The 16,482-nt window shown below is 34.0% G+C and overlaps 2 protein-coding genes and 1 long non-coding RNA gene across 6 annotated transcripts; 2 read left to right on the top strand and 1 right to left on the bottom strand.

Annotated features, from left to right (window-relative positions):
* Positions 1 to 1,012: 1,012 nt before the first annotated feature.
* LOC114740324 (uncharacterized) lies at positions 1,013 to 3,682 on the top strand. Its single transcript, XR_003739683.1, has 7 exons — positions 1,013 to 1,045; positions 1,137 to 1,195; positions 1,669 to 1,735; positions 1,810 to 1,985; positions 2,164 to 2,220; positions 3,319 to 3,393; positions 3,536 to 3,682. It is a non-coding gene; the product is annotated as an uncharacterized LOC114740324 (long non-coding RNA).
* A 1,152-nt stretch (positions 3,683 to 4,834) lies between these two features.
* Positions 4,835 to 8,207, top strand: LOC114740323 (bifunctional protein FolD 4, chloroplastic-like). The gene is given in 6 exon segments (XM_028928453.1): positions 4,835 to 5,006; positions 5,009 to 5,171; positions 6,214 to 6,539; positions 6,991 to 7,227; positions 7,363 to 7,530; positions 7,676 to 8,207. Coding segments are annotated over 6 exon segments (1,104 nt in total). The 5' UTR covers positions 4,835 to 4,967; the 3' UTR covers positions 7,847 to 8,207.
* A 1,928-nt stretch (positions 8,208 to 10,135) lies between these two features.
* Positions 10,136 to 14,389, bottom strand: LOC114740316 (putative threonine aspartase). Of its 4 annotated transcripts, none has more exons than XM_028928443.1 (11): positions 14,149 to 14,389; positions 13,575 to 13,625; positions 12,907 to 13,027; positions 12,676 to 12,717; positions 12,286 to 12,365; positions 11,966 to 12,092; positions 11,600 to 11,733; positions 11,343 to 11,506; positions 10,906 to 11,029; positions 10,733 to 10,837; positions 10,136 to 10,438 (listed from the first exon to the last, which is right to left on the bottom strand). In XM_028928443.1, exons 1-11 carry the CDS (start codon positions 14,293 to 14,295, stop codon positions 10,325 to 10,327), a joined length of 1,209 nt encoding a protein of 402 aa, XP_028784276.1. In that variant the 5' UTR covers positions 14,296 to 14,389; the 3' UTR covers positions 10,136 to 10,324. The 4 variants fall into 4 exon arrangements, with proteins under 4 accessions (XP_028784276.1, XP_028784274.1, XP_028784273.1 ...); XM_028928441.1 differs by having other exon boundaries at positions 10,912 to 11,029; positions 11,600 to 11,709; positions 12,286 to 12,367; positions 12,628 to 12,712; positions 14,149 to 14,384; XM_028928440.1 differs by having other exon boundaries at positions 11,600 to 11,709; positions 12,286 to 12,367; positions 12,628 to 12,712; positions 14,149 to 14,377.
* Positions 14,390 to 16,482: the final 2,093 nt, after the last annotated feature.

The raw sequence follows: 16,482 nt of genomic DNA on the forward strand, positions 1-16,482 counted from the left end.
TATCCTACTAGTATACAATATCTCAAGGCCAAACTAAAGGTCATCCCAAATTGCCAATAAATAGTGCTGAAGTGAAATTGCAAATCTATCATAAATTAATACAATAATCATATTCTACACTAGTTTCTGGGCAGTACTTTGTTAATAAAAGGATAAATTTGTTAATCACTTAGAGGTGCAACTTAAATCTAACAACTTATATCCTTTATTCCCCTTTGCATGGAAGAGAAAAACCAGATCGAACCGGCCGGTACAACTGGAAAACTGGTGAACCGGCTAGTGATCTGGTTGGTTCAAGTGCTAAACCGGCTAAAGATCGAACCGGTCAAACCGTTATGAACCAGTGAAAATCAACAAAAACCGGTGTGAACTGGTTTGGATAATTATGATGTCTTGACCTTATTTTTTCTCATTCAGCTCCTAATATCTTAGTTACTATAGATTTGAATGAATTTGGTGATGATTTTGGTATCAATAATTATTAATTTAGTTATTGAGGAATCTTAAAGATCAAAATTCTCAATGTTATTGTTCTTTGTTATGTTACAATCAAAAACTATTGTTGTATTTCTTTATATTTGTTATTAGTGATTATTAATATTGTTATATTTTGTTATTTTTAATTAAATTATATATTTAATATGATCGGTTTTGATTTCGAGTTGACCCTGGTCTGATCCACTGATCCTTAAACCACTACCTCAACGGTTTAGTATCCGATCCTTTTTTTGTTCCTTGCCATTTTGATTGGCTGGGACATTTGTTCGCTGTATATGAATCTTTGCATGATTTGTGCTCCTTCTATATCAGATTATCAACCTGTTTGCTGTCAGTTGACTGGAAATTCTATATCACAGTTTATTTATTTGACAAATACCTGTGGTTGTAGAAATTTAATTATGTAAACTCACAATCAATATTCATTTGTTATTTAACTTTGATTTAGAGTTGGCATGATATTTAGTTTGCATTGTGGATGACAACTTTTACAGACGGATGATTTGCAAGATCACATCATTATTTGTGGATTTGACGAGTTGGCCAGGTAAGTTGTTCTTTCTAATGTTCGTTTGATTGTTCTATTAATTTAAATAAAAATACCTAGGCATAACAATTTATACTTATGCTGTTACCAGATCATTGCTCAACTTCTTTCTGAGCGACTGATCCCTTTTGTTGCTCTAGACGTGAGAAGGTAACTTGATAAGCCAAGTGAAACTTTATCATTTCGTCTCACACTTCTTTAAGATGAACGTAGTTTATATGTTATTTCTACAGAAAAATGAGAAACAAAAACGCATAACACTTTTGACTTTCATCTAGATGTGTTCAAATATCATGTTTGATTGTTCATCTGCTGCTGATTTTATGAAGCATTAAAATCTTAAGTCGAAGATTATTTAGTTTGGCTTTCATATGCAACTGATAGTTGGATGAACTGTATTGTCTATGCATTAAGAGTTTGGGTTTCTAGTTATGTGACAGTAGCCTTTGGAGACAAAGATGGGCAATATTTAAATGTTTCTACGGATTCTTTGTTTAGCTTCCTCCCATCCCCTTTTTTAAGATGTGTGAAGTGTAAATTAATATTCTGTATTCAATTTTGGATGGAGTTGGAAAATAGCTGTTGATGATTTAACCCTTTCCATCTTCGTTAAACATCTTCAGTGATAGAGTGGCAGTTGGTCGTGCTCTGGATCTCCCTGTATACTTTGGAGATGCCGGTAGTCGTGAGGTAGTGCGCTTGACTTCAGCACTTAAGACCACATTCATGTCCATTATCTGATTTGCTTTTTATTGCATTACTAGGTCCTACACAAGATGGGGCTGAAAGAGCGTGTGCTGCAGCAGTAACTCTAGATTCTCCTGGTGCAAATTATCGAACAGTTTGGGCTCTGAGCAAATACTTCCCAAATATAAAGACTTTCGTTCGAGCTCATGATGTTGATCATGGCTTGAATTTAGAAAAGGCTGGAGCTACTGCTGTAATATCTGATACCTCCTTTAGTATTTCTTGCTCCGATTACTTTATAATTTGAAGCAATAAGTATATTGGTTTTGTGTCTATAATTAATATATCTTCAGCAAAATGAGAAGCATGTGGCTATAACTGAAATAATTACTCTAAATTATGTATCCCCTGCCTGTCACTTGCATTTGCAGGTTGTACCGGAGACCCTGGAACCAAGTCTTCAGCTAGCAGCTGCTGTACTTGCTCAGGTAAATCAACGTGCTTTGACTACAATATCTATATTTGAGTGTATTTATGGTTGGCTTAACGAAAAATCTTTTGACTTTTATCAATTTACATTTTATTGATTCTTTTGTGTTATTAATTGGCATAATTGATTTTGATCAATGCTTATTTGCTCTTCTTGCTAAAATTGAAATCTGTCTCTGGAGGACCTATATGGCATGCCAATAAGAATTTCATTAGTATCATGTGCCTATCAATGGATTATGAGGTTAAGTAATATAAAAACTCAACTATTAGAACACACATCTTTTTTACATGATATTTAAAAAAAAATACATTGATGCTATAGCACAAGCAATAGCAGCTGCTTTAGTGGAGGCCACTTTTGTGCCTATCCATCTGCCTTAATGGAATGCCATGATATGATGGTGAGTGAGGGCAACTGTAGAATTATTACCATTATTATTTCGGTTCAACTGAGTGCCAATTTGAGCTTGTGACTTGATGGGTGATACTAAAATTCGGTCACCATCAAGCCAAAGCTTTGAATGGCGTGTTGTTATTTTAAATACCTTCTGTATGATTCCTTTCCAAAGCCTTTTCCACTTCCTTGGGGTGCAGTAAACTAATCGATGTGTGCAGGGACAGCTTTAGTGTCCTATACACATCTTTAGTGTCCTAACTCATGTCATGGAAACTGATTTTGTGTCAAACACTTTATAAAGATAGATTGTATAAAACTGTCTGATTCAGTCTTGTATAGCTTCTGGTAAAAAAGGTCTTGTATAGCGTGCTAACAGGTGCAAGTGTTATATAACTTGCCCGCTTATAAATTATTTAAAGTTTTGGGTTTTTCTGATTATGAGAATTTGTTTTTTAATGCATACTTCATTGTAAGTTTTGATTGAATATCTCATTGAAGACACTAGCTGTTCCAAAACACGAGGAGAATAAAAAGATGAAATGAAAATGGCTAAAGATTGTTTACGTTAGGCGTTGCCAGAATTGTGACGTTGAATGCAAGAGGTTTCCAAGATTGGGTAGTTTAGTACATAGTGACGCAATGCTACATATAGTATGGGGGTGAATTAATGTTTGTTCTCTAAACCTCATCTCTTCAGGCTAAACTTCCCACGTCAGAGATTGCATCAGCTATAAATGAATTCAGATCCCGGCATCTAGCTGAGCTTGCTGAGGTATGTATTTATAAATCACAAGCATAGAGAGAGGCGTGGGGCGAGTCATATGACTGTTGGGTTATGTCAATGCTGGTTCTCTGCGTTACTATTTAATGGACGTCAGAATATTGATATCTGTTCTTTTTGGTTTATGCAACAGCTGTGTGAAACAAGTGGCAGTTCTCTTGGCTATGGATTTAACCGAATAGCGAGCAAATCCAAATCTCAATCCTTAGATTCATTGGAGGACAACCAAATCTCCGAAGGGACATTGGCAATATGAAGATTGCCTTTTGATAGAATTTTTTTTTTTTTTTTAAAAGGATAGGAAAAGGAAAATAATTGTGAAAACTAGTTGACTAGGAATTCCATCAAATGTGTACAGAAATACATCTGCATATAAAATTCTGAAGTGTTCTTGTTTTTTTTTTTTTTGGTCATTTACATTGTTAGAAAAATTTTGGCTCTCCTTACCTAGAAGGGCATAACTGTTGATGTACTGTTGGTATGTAAATTTTTTCGCCTTTTCCTACGTGCTTGATGTTTGAATGTCCATTACAACAAGAGCTCATCAAGCGCAAGCAATGCTTGAAATTTTGTCTGCCAAGAAGTGCTTGAAAGTGTAAAAACAAAAGACAGGAAAATGGTCCTTCCAAATAAATCTATAGCTGCGCTTTCAGGTCGCAGGTGCAAGCAACCTGCCGCCGAATCGTAACCATGCTTGACTGGCCCTAACGTTCATGAAAGTCGCATCCCTCAAACTGATGGCCTCAGAAGCATGATATCCTTGGTTGTACTATATAAGATTTGATATCGTCGACCTCACTTCTATAGTTATGGTCTTATTAATGTATTATTGTTGCAGCGCACATTTGTGTTGATATTGTTTGCATGACTTGTCAGATCGATGTTAATCATACTTAAAAACAATTATACTGGTTCTAGTTCTTAATAAAAGTTAGTTTGACATTTAATGTGGTTCTAAATATGATATTTTAATTCATTTTCTCTCTTATTTATCAATTTTTTTAAAATAATTCTTATAGTAATTGTATATATTAAATATTTTATTAAATGACAGTTCTAGTTAATAGATATGATTGATAAGAATATTTTAAAGAATACAATACTTATTTATTACAAATAATTGATTTAATTAATTTTTTTAATCTATTTAAATTAATTAACTAGTTTTTATATTAAAAACTGCAAGTAATAACAAACATCAACAAATTTGTGTTGATTTTTCTTTTGGACCTCGGTAAAAATATATAAATTTATCCCTATAAAATCTCAATGAAATGACGATTTTTTTTTTACCATGAAAGAACGATCAATATCTACAATCGCAATGCTCCGTAGTCCGTGCCACTTCGCGCATACTATTATAGCTGTAGTTCGACCTTTAAATCTAAAAAGAAAATCAGTTAAATTTTTGGACGGGCCAAAATCGCTGATTCCATATTCCATGTACGCGAACGTGACCACTCGGCGAAGAGCATCACGGCCTCCGTTGGTTCATTGAGCTCTTCGCCGTCATCTTCTAAAACCCCGCCAACAACGGCACAACGTTCAGATTTCTGAGACGCCGTATGAGGAGTCATCCAATGGCTTCAATGGTAGCCACGGACTCTCTCCTTCCTCTGCCGCCGCTCGTCTCCTCCCTGTTCGCCTCAGGACTGACGCTTTTTCGCCCCGCCGCGTGCTCCGTATGGTTCCTGCATACTCCTCCCCCTCTCCTCGCTATTTCGCCCTTCGCTCTTCTCCTTTTTCTACATCTCCTGTGGTTCCCACCGGTATTTAAATCCTGCTCTTCTTGTGTGCTTTCTGTCATACTGCAGCTTTATTTTATTTTTATTTTTTGTGAAATTCAGTCTCTTTGTGGTCTTATGAAGTGCCCAGAATGGTGCTTTCCTATTCTGAATTCTACCCCATTTAGCATTTACGAGCTCTTAGTCGAGAGTTGTGACGGGTTCGAGCGCTTTCCTCCTCGTATAATATTTAAGTTAGATGTTTTTCTTTTTGAATGATTTTATTATCCACTGTAAAGTCAGCGCTAAGGCCGAATTTTTTTTCCCCTTTTGTTTGGCTAAATTGCTGTTCTGTCGATAAGAACGCCCAAGCTCAAACCATGCTGATATCTCGATCGTGTTAAAAAAGATTTATGTTTTATATATTGGTGTTAGTTTCTAATTGCTGCAAAACTTGTGATACTTGCTCTCCTGAAACTAGAAAGTGTAATGTTGATTTGCTTCAAGACCAGAAATGGTCTTAAATCTCTTTTGCTATTCAAGTAGTGATCATTTATGGTTTGTAGATGTGATACATCCTTATTTTACCGTCTTATTTTGTATCTTTTGGGGGTTTTATCAACTAAAATAAGTTAATTTGCATTTCTTATTATTATTTTGTCAAATTTTTATGTTTTCTCTTAATGATTAATTTTGGGACTTTTGATATTACAATTCTTCAAAATTAAGATGCACACAAGCTATGGAGTGTATTTGGAGTACTGTATTCATGAATTTGCAGAGTTCAATATTCATTTAAGATGTGTTTTACCTTCCTGGTACATGATCTAGTTTAACATGATGACTGGTATAATGAAGAATCTGAGGCATTAGGCTGGTTTAACAGATGAATATTGAAAATTTGGTTGTGGAAGAGATTCTTAAATGACCCGAGACATATTTATTTTGGAATTCTAATGCTCATGTATGTGTGCCTATGCACCCACTGATGCACATGCACTCCAGTGGTTTTTTCCTTGGCATTCTGTGGCACCAGTCTTGTTTTACTAGTCTCATTTCGTACATTTTCATACTGCATTATGCTCAGCTGCCATGGCTACTGAGGCTTCAGCCGAGGTGATTGATGGGAAAGCACTGGCAAAGCAAATCAGAGATGAAATAACAGATGAAGTTTCCAGGATGAAAGAAGCCATTGGTGTGATTCCGGGGTTAGCTGTAATCCTTGTTGGAGAAAGAAAGGACTCTGCAACTTATGTGCGGAATAAGAAGAAGGCTTGTGAATCTGTGGGAATAAATTCTTTTGAAGTTCATTTGCCTGAGGATACAACAGACCAAGAAGTGCTAACACATATTTCAGGCTTCAATGATGATCCCTCAGTTCACGGAATTCTTGTTCAGTTACCTTTACCTTCGGTATGCATCTAGATCTTTGGTTTCATTTGTTTTTCAGTTGAATTATGCTTTGATGAGAGTTTTACTTTTAGCCGTATCTTTCAGTTTGTAATTAGGGAACTGCATTCAATTTTTTCCATGGATAAATTATTTAATAGTTTAACTTAAGGACTGTTTTATTGGCTAAAATTATAGTTGCCTTATTTTTGCTTCAAATAGTGCTGGTAGTTCAATTCAGACAATTTATTGAAGCGGTTTATGGAGCAAATGGAATTTCTTGATCCATTCAACTACTTTTTCCTTCCCTTGATTCTGTGATGTGTCATACCTATCTTTCATCTCAACTTCAATGTAACATATGTTGAAATTTTGAAATGAAGAAAAGGAATTGTATCCTTTATGTGATTCATGGACCTTCTCTGTAACTTCTGTGCGGAATTTGGACTCATTTTTTAACTCAATCTTGTGACAGCATATAAATGAGCAGAATGTCTTGAATGCCGTTAGAATTGAGAAGGATGTGGATGGTTTTCACCCACTAAATATTGGCCGCCTTGCCATGCGTGGTAGAGAACCCCTGTTTGTTCCATGTACACCCAAGGGATGCATGGAGCTATTGCACAGATATGGTGTTTCTATGAAAGGAAAGAGAGCTGTTGTGATTGGTCGGAGCAATATTGTAGGAATGCCTGCTGCTCTCTTACTCCAAGTAATATATCATTGGTTCAAATTTAAATTTTTATTCTGTACACACAGCAAACTTTTTATTGAATGTAACTGTTCATTTATTTCTTCTTTGTTTCATATTTACATATTCCCCTGTCTCTGTATTTCGTGTTAATAGAGGGAAGATGCTACCGTCAGTGTTGTCCACTCCAGAACCAATAATCCTGAGGAGATCACCAGACAGGCAGATATAATAATCTCTGCTGTTGGACAGCCAAACATGGTGAGGGGAAACTGGATTAAACCGGGTGCGGTTATTATTGACGTTGGAATCAACCCAGTAGATGTAAGTAGACTAATATTAATGGGTTTCTAATGCACAATTAGCGGGCTACTTAGGTTGGTACTGGGTCTTCAAGGATGAAGCACGTGGTTAATGGCTTAATGCTTAAAATTAGTTATTTAAATGTTCTACTGGGTGTTTGTGACAGGATCCAAATAGCCCTCGAGGTTACAGGTTGGTTGGAGATGTTTGCTATGAAGAAGCCTGCAAAGTAGCCTCAGCTATTACCCCAGTTCCTGGAGGAGTTGGTCCTATGACCATAGCTATGCTTCTCCAAAATACCCTCATCTCTGCAAAGAGGATTCATAACTTTAATTAATCTATATGTTCGATCATATCCTGGCCGGAGGATGTATAACGTGCTGGGTCGCCAACTTGTGTTCGGGAGGTTTTGCCTTTTGCCCTATCTTGGTTCTTATGCATTGCGCATTAAGTCAGCAAAATATATATTTTTCTTCATGACTTGGTTATTTTCTCAAGCAATAGAGTAGCAATATAACATTAACCATCCCTCGTATAAAGGCATTTTATGATGCAAACTTGTCTTCCCAGTCGAGTGGGAGATTAATGACCAAGGGAGGAAATCTGGTTATACATGGCAATGCCTTTTTAAGACAGCAAGCGTTGCTTGTGTGATTTATATGATAAAGTTTGAATTGATAAACCCAATTTTGATTGTATGCTTGTTGATTTGGTTTCTTAGTCTGGGTAAAGGTATTCATGTGTTTCTTACTTCGCTTTGCTTTGTTCGTATGTGGAAGTAGTGCAAGTCTTACTCATGCCCTGCACAATCATGTGCTTAAGACGGTAACCGATTAGGCGTTTGGCTTCTACAAAAATGAAATTATTGATACATAGTATTTGATGGGGAAAAAAAAATTCAACGATTCATGTGTTCATGAAGTGTGAGAAGTCTGATGACGCCTTGCGAATGTTTTGAGGTTATTGCATGGTTCTCTCTCCGTGAATTGTCCTCTCTTGCATGCCATCTATTATATATATGTATTACGCACACTTTAGTTGACGAATATAAGAAGATTAGTGAAATTACTAAATTACTTAATTATGATATATATGACATAATATTTTTAAAATACCTATGTTTATTATTAGATTATAGTACTTCCGGTCTTTAATATAAAAGTTATGAGAGGATTGAATTTGGCTTTAAATATAATTAATTTTGTTTTTCTTATTTATCTAAATTAATTTTATTGATTGCATATGTGAAGGGAGTTTATATCGAATTTTAATTTCAATTCAAGTGATTTAAGACAGTTTTTTCAGAAAAGCTAACATATTTTTGACAAGTAATTAATTTAATTATTTTTTAATATACTCAAATTAGACTAGATAGTATATTAATTTATATGTGAAGCAAATGAGTTAAAAGAAAAATGATAAATATAAATGTTTTAAAAATTTAATAGCTTTCTTAATCTTTTCAAATTAGTTAACTATTCTTTAGGTTCTTAATAAAAGATCTAATTATTAAATTAGTTTTGGTTTTAAATATAAGACTCACTTTTTATATTTATCAATTTTTTCTAAATTACTCCTATAGATACTTCCTCAACCATAATCAAGTAGAAGAGGAAGAGAGAATATTAAGAAAGATGATTATGGTACTTTAGAAAAAACATGTCATATTTCTTATAATTAATTAACTTATCTAACTTCATTAATCTAATTAAATTAGTTAAATGAATCTTATATTAAGAATCGGAAGAGTAATTCTTATGTTAAAGAAAGGAGAAAATAGTATTCCTTCGATTTTTAATATAAGACCTATTTAATTAATTTGATTAGATTAAGAAAGTTAGGTAAGTTAGTTAATTATAAAAAATTATTTTTTTTAAAATACCATAATTATCTTTCTTAATATCTTCCCTCCATATTCTACTTAATTATAATTAAAGGAGTATCAATAAAGATAATTAAAAATAATAATAAATATGATGAATAGATCTTACATTTAGGACGAAAATCAACTCAATAATTAGATTTTATATGACAAAAAGAATATCTTAAAATTAGCAACAGCGGGCATCTGACCAATTGACGTTTACATTCCGTATGAATTTGGTAAAGAATCTTGTGTTTTTGTTTTTCATTTATAATTTTTAGTTTCGACTCATGCGTCTTTCACAAGGTCAACTAAATTTTTTTTTTGTATTTTTTTTATACATAAACTTTTTTTTTTGGGGTACACCTCAACTAAATTTCAAATAAGCCCACCCTATCTCATCCAAAAAGAAAAAAAATGAAAGAAAGAAAGAAAGTGTCATCCAGTAATTAGCTATTAATCAATACCATCAAAATATTAATCCGTTGCGTATTTTGAATTTGATATCTTCATCAACCATACGTAAAATAGAATATGCATTCTTAAGTGGAAACTTGAAGAAGCATGAATGATGCGGTGCAATGCAGGGCAGCTCACCTAACAACCCAATAGAGACCATTTGCAAGTCTTCAGCAAGAAAGTGAGCTTGTTACCGCAGGCCAATGAGTTATCTCGCGTACAAGTCTAACATCAGTGCTTATGTGATTTAACTTAAATTTTGATTGATTTTTTAAGCCCCCCACCAGGCAGAAAATCAAAATCTACCACAACATGTAAACAATATCTCTCCATAATGGCCTGTACTTGACATCATTGTAATCAAAATCCGCATAGCCAAACATTTGATTGTCCATCTACAGTAAATTTCAAACTTTCAATGGAAATACATCATCCAAAATCTGCAAAGTAGGGCATGATGGTTGTTCATTGGGCAAGATTACTACTACTATATTATTTAGATTCAGGTATTGTTTGACCGTCACCTCTTCTGCATGAAAGATCTACTCTTGCTCCAAATTGATCTATCCCAGTCCTACTTTGTTTTGTACTTCTAAGAATTGAAACCTGGTAGACATAAGTAAAAGCGTTATTTTCCAACCAAAAAAAAGGCGTTGACTAGATGGAGAACATCAATGAGATCAAATCATCAAAGTAAATCCAAATTTACATGAATTCAAAGGACGAGGGGGGAATAGAAATTCTAGAGTTCGCTTGATGGGTCATGGTGTAATCATTTCATGATTAACATTCTATCTTTAAGCCTAAGTTAAAACCCAAACAAAAGTTTAACAATATCATAATAAAGCTACAAATGATGGGATATCACCACGTCATCAGATTGTGTTAAGCTTAAGCTACCTTGGGCCGTTCCATGGAGCTTCCAAAATATCCTACTCCAAAAGATGAGGAAGTGTATGCAGCTGCAATCTCTACAGCTTCCAGCCTTGGTAGTTTTCCTTGACCCTATGAAAAGAACAGATTAGAAAATTTTAATGAAACATTTAACAGGAAAAGCTGAATCCGGATCTAACTGTTACAGATGCATCTGCCTGCACGACCAAGATCCCTGAACTGCTATCAGTACCAGATCGACAGCTTTCCTCAACAACTGAGCGTAAGATTTTTGTGCAAGCAGCAGCAGCACCAGATTGCGAGCTACAGAAAAGGCGACATCAGATAGATCCAATAGGCGGAGTGTTGCTACGGCAAATAACACTTCTTCTCTTTCATCAAGACTGGAAGCAGATACCACTAACAGGTAAAGACAAGTTTTCAACTAAATACTTCATGCAATTCATCAATAAGGTCCAACAATTGAAATCTGAGACAGAAACACCCGTTTTTCCTTCCAAATATGTACTGAATCGCCATTAAAAAGAGTAAAATTTGAGCGCATACAATTACTTGTGTTGACTAAAATGCCAAGATCCCTCCCTCTCAAAATATAAAATATTTTAGACAAGCATACAGTGATAGTGAGACACAGCACTCCCTTGCCGCAAACCCTTTCATTAGGTGCTCTCCAGCACCAGAGACACAGCATCCAACCATGAAAGGAGCCCCAAAAGGACCTTTTGATGATGCCCAACAACCCGCACCATACATTGCTGCCAATCCCACTCGTCCACTAACCTGTCATATATTTTTCACACGTAAATTTGAGTATTCACATCCTGCTATTAAATTGAGGTATCAGGCAAGCAACCCAAGAAATTTGTTTGTCACCTTCAGAACAATACCACCACTGGAAGCCCCAGATGCCACCTGTCCCTCACTGTCCACACAAATAACTCCAACTGTGTCCATAATGCGATCTTCTGAAGTATGATCTACAGCTGCAGAAACAAAATGGGACATAACTTCAGCAAGAACAAGTTCATGGAATATCATAGTTTAAGTTGTAGCCAAATGATCTCAAAAGGGAAAAGGAAGAAAATTGACAATGATATTAAGGAAATTCTCAGTTCGTACATCTCAACATAAGAAAAAATGATTATCCATATTTTTCCTTTAAAAAATGCTAAATTTCTGACATAATGAAAGATCCATCCTGAAATAGGAAAACTCTATCAGTTTGATAAAATTATTTACCTAGCGTTGTAGTACTTTGACAGACAGAAGACTGTTCCATAGAAGAATCTCCTGTTTCAGCTCTGGCAGCATCAATCATAGATTTGTATCTTGTCCATTGTGCTCTTGCTCTTGCAGTGATTAGCCACTGTTTTGATATAACTAAACAGATTATACATCCAAGTTTTATAACTACATGATAAGTTCCATAACAGAAACATGGTGTATGTTTGAAAGGGTGAAAAAAGAGAAAGATAGAAAGAAATCTGAATTTTTTTTTTTTTTTTGGGGGGGGGGGGGATCAGAGTTGTTGAAGTGTGCCGGAGTTGACAAACTATGACCTCATTGGCCTCTCTAGTGCTTCCAGGCAAGCAAATGCCCTTTGACTTTGCCCACTTGGATGCCCCTTCACCTGATAAGAAGCTGCAGACACAGGAATACAAGTAATAAACAGATATTATCACACAGATTTATTCATGAGCTAAAAGTAAAAAAACTTCAAAACTCGCCATATCAAATATTAATTATGTATTTGAGACTGACACTGAATATCAATTAGTAATCTAATGTTGAATACTTCAGGGCCCCAGATTTGTAATCACAAAAATTTTAACTTAAGGCATATGTTCCAATCATAAAAAAATGCTGTGATAACAACTGCAGTGAGTTCAAGTAGTCATTACATTGGAGGAATACGACCCAATAAAGGAGATCCAGTAATTTGCTCTTTGGCCAACAATGCAGCAATTTTGATAGCATTTCGAACACCTGATCTATAGTTTGTAGAACAAATAATCAAAAACAAGATAATAAATCTCAGGCAAACAAGGAGTAAAACAATATCTCTTCAGAAATCAGATTTCCCAGTTGATTAAACATTTTAAGCTAACTGTAAAGCTTAAGTTTTTCAATTCAGCACAAACCATAACACAAGGTGGTTCTGTCAGGACTCGAGTAAGTACCTGGAACTGCACCAACAGCCCCAAAAGCTCCAGATTTTCCATCCATTATGCTGGCATCACATTCCACATTACCATCTTCTGTCAAATTGGACCCTCGCCCTGCATTTGTGCTAGGATCATCCTAGAAAAACAGTTATATTCAATCAATACATCCTGAAAGCATTATCATTTTTCCCTATGGCAATATACCATTTCAACTTTTGTTAGATATTATCATTAATACAATTTCAACTCCACGCAAATCCCATTACATTGAGTATTGGACACTTAAAAGGAAAGGAAAGCCACTCACAATGCAATTATTTAACTCACTTCAATATTACAATGATACAAATAGCCCATGTTCTATCAGTAAATCGGCTGAGTGACAGTTATATTTTAACTTAAAACATCACCAGAAAAAAAATAATACATCAAAGGCCAACAAAGTTTACAAGATAAAAATCCAAGGAAGAAATTTAATTATTAAAAAATCCTAATGATCAGTGACTAGCCTGAACCTATTGTTATTTCCTACTCTGAAATTTGTCATTACTTGCTCTTCACTTGTCAATAGACTTTAGGGTAATTAAATCCCTTCCTTAGGATCTGATTGTAATTCTCCCTAATAATAATGAGTTCAATGATAATTCAAAACTAATATGAAAAAGAAGAAAAACGTAAAGTACCTCCAATACTTGAATGGCTGCTACAACAGCATCCATACACCTTCCAGACCCCTAAATCAAATTAAACAGAATGAAGCCTACCAGTAATATTGAAATTTCATTTCTAAATACAGCTTCGTCTCAAGTCCATGATGACCCATTATCTTATAAAAAAGGCTCCCTCTAACAACTGAAAGGCCCTGAGTTCGAACTTCGAACTCCTTACCCCACAAACCAATAAATAAATTAGAGAAGACTTATAAAAGTAAATCATTCAACTAGCACGATGCAAAATATTGATCATCGTTACCGCCGATAAATTTCTAATCCATTTCTGTTTTGGCAACAACTCTCACTATTAACCGGCTAGAGAATTATCATCATTTTCTCAGCCAATATTATTTTCTATAAAAAAAACTAGTGTCTCAATATTAAATATTTTCCTCAGGCTAATTCAGGGTTTCGGAGAAGTGAGTCACCAAAAGCAGAAATTTTGACCGTAAATTATCAAGTTTATGGCTCCCAAAATTTTTTCCAATCAGTGAGAAGCCAAGAGGTATAGAAGATCATTTTTTCTATACAGTAAGAAGAGAACCTTGGAGAGAAGCGAAGCAGCAGCGAGGCAAGCGCGGTTCATGGCGGACCTGAGGGCTTTCTCATTGGAGGGGGAGTGGTAACCGGCGCCTACGTGAACGGCAACGAAGAACGTTGTTGGGTTTTCGGCGTTCGCTTGGCCGGCCATGGAAGCAATTGTCGCAGCTCGAGCGAGGGTGAGGGTTCAGAATGACTGACGAGGAACTAAATTGCATGTGTTGGAAATCCAGGCCGAACTGTTCAATGTGACATTTTCAAATATTTGGCCTTGATGGAGTTGCATTGTTTCTCCGAATTTTATTTTCATCAATTTAGTTCCCCATATTTGACAAGGCTAATGTTAAGACTGCTCCGATCTTAAATATAAGATCTTTATACATATTAGTATAAAGATCTTATGTTTATGATCAGAAGAATATTAATTTAAAATAATTAATTGTTGACATTTTTTGAAATTTGTCAACGATGTTGTCTGTTTGTTTATTAGAATAAGGTTATCAAACTCACGAGATTAAACAAACTCGGAATAAGGATATAAACTCAGATCACAAACTCGTAAGAATTTATTTTTATTAATATATTAGTATTAAAAGTATATAATAAAACGATTAATATACAAAAAATGAGAAAATTTTCATTTAAATATATTTTAAATTCAAATAATTGAAATTATATCTATTAATGTTCATAATTTATCACATTCAACAAAGAAATTGGGGAAATTGCAAAAAAGACCTTGGAATTACAAAAACGCAGATAGGGACCCTTGACAACTTCACTTTGGGTTTTGACAACTTCAGAGCATATTATTCTTGTCAAAACCCAAAGTGAAGTTGTCAAGGGTCCCTATCTGCGTTTTTGCAATTCCAAGGTCTTTTTTTGCAATTTTCCCAAAGAAATTTCTATAAAATTCATATATAAAGTTACTAAATATAATCAAGTTCAAAAATTTAGCATGAGTTTAAGAGTAAGTTGATATAATTTTGTAAGCTAAAAATGTAAAAACGGTAAACTCGATAAATGAATTTGGAAGTTTAACTGAGTTTACAATTATCACAAGTTTAAAAATGCATCGACACGATTTTGTTAGTTGAAACCATAATAATGTTAAATTAAAAAGTCAACTCGCAAGTTTGACAACAGTACCTTAAAATTTGCCAATAACTGATTCCCATGAAAAGTAACGTGATAATTTCATACAATGGAGAGGATTAAATTAATAAAATTAAAATGTAATGACACAAATCGATAATTATTTTTAAGATAACATTTTTCATTTTCCTTATTCCATCTTGTTTTCTCATATGGAGTTCCAAATGCCCTAAACAATTATTACCTCCGATCCTAATTATAAGATCTCGTTTGTAGTCTGCAGATGAAATCTTATAATTAGAATATGAGGTAGTTTTTTTTATTTCATTATATTAAAATTCATTTACCTTTTTATTCTTCTACTCTTGCATAGTTTGATGTGTTAAATTACATTCAATACTCTATTTTTTCAGTGGTATTCAATGTTTTGAAATAATTTTCAGTAAACAAACAAAATTAATAAGCACAAAATCCTTATGCCCTTAGTTTTACAAATTATTTAAAAAAAATGTTTAATATTACCTTTGATCCTTAATATAAAAGCTAGTTCGACTTTTAATTTAGTCTTAAATATAAGACTCAAATTCACTTTGTCTTTTATATTTATCTATTTTTTAAAAATAATTCTTATAGTAGTTGTACATATTAAATGTTCTATTAAATGATAGTTTTAGTTAATATACATAGTTAACAAAGGTATTTTAAAAAAACAATACCTATTTATTACAAATAACTAACTTTACTAATTTTTTTTAGATTATCCAAATTAGTCAATTAAGTCTTATATTAAAGAGCGGTAGTTGTAAAACGTTACTTTGAGTAGCTTTCCAATTGATAAACTGTTGTAGATTAGAGAGAAAAATCATTACCATACGAAAATACTTTAACATATCATAAAAACTGAAAAATGTTTAATGATGAATACTTTTTATGAATAGAAATAGAAGATATGATAAAATCTTGAAATTACTGTGGAATAAATCAATCATTATGATTGTAACCAAATGCAAAATATTTAAAAAAAAAAAAAAATCTACACAACAAATCGTTAAACTATCCGAAAATCATTTATGTTGTTCTCTAAATTCAAGTGACGGGATGAGTTAAAACACCAACTTGACGAAATTTGACTGTATAATGATGGTAAGGATTTCTTTGAATGCATGTTTGTGGCATTATCACTGCCTACTTAAATTATGGGTTATACTTTTCCCATCAAATCACCAGCATCAGTCTCGCCAAA

Source organism: Neltuma alba, unplaced genomic scaffold (assembly GCF_004799145.2).
Source record: "Neltuma alba isolate B1F8T4 unplaced genomic scaffold, ASM479914v2 tig00003110_pilon, whole genome shotgun sequence".
In the NCBI taxonomy this organism is placed as follows: domain Eukaryota; kingdom Viridiplantae; phylum Streptophyta; class Magnoliopsida; order Fabales; family Fabaceae; genus Neltuma; species Neltuma alba.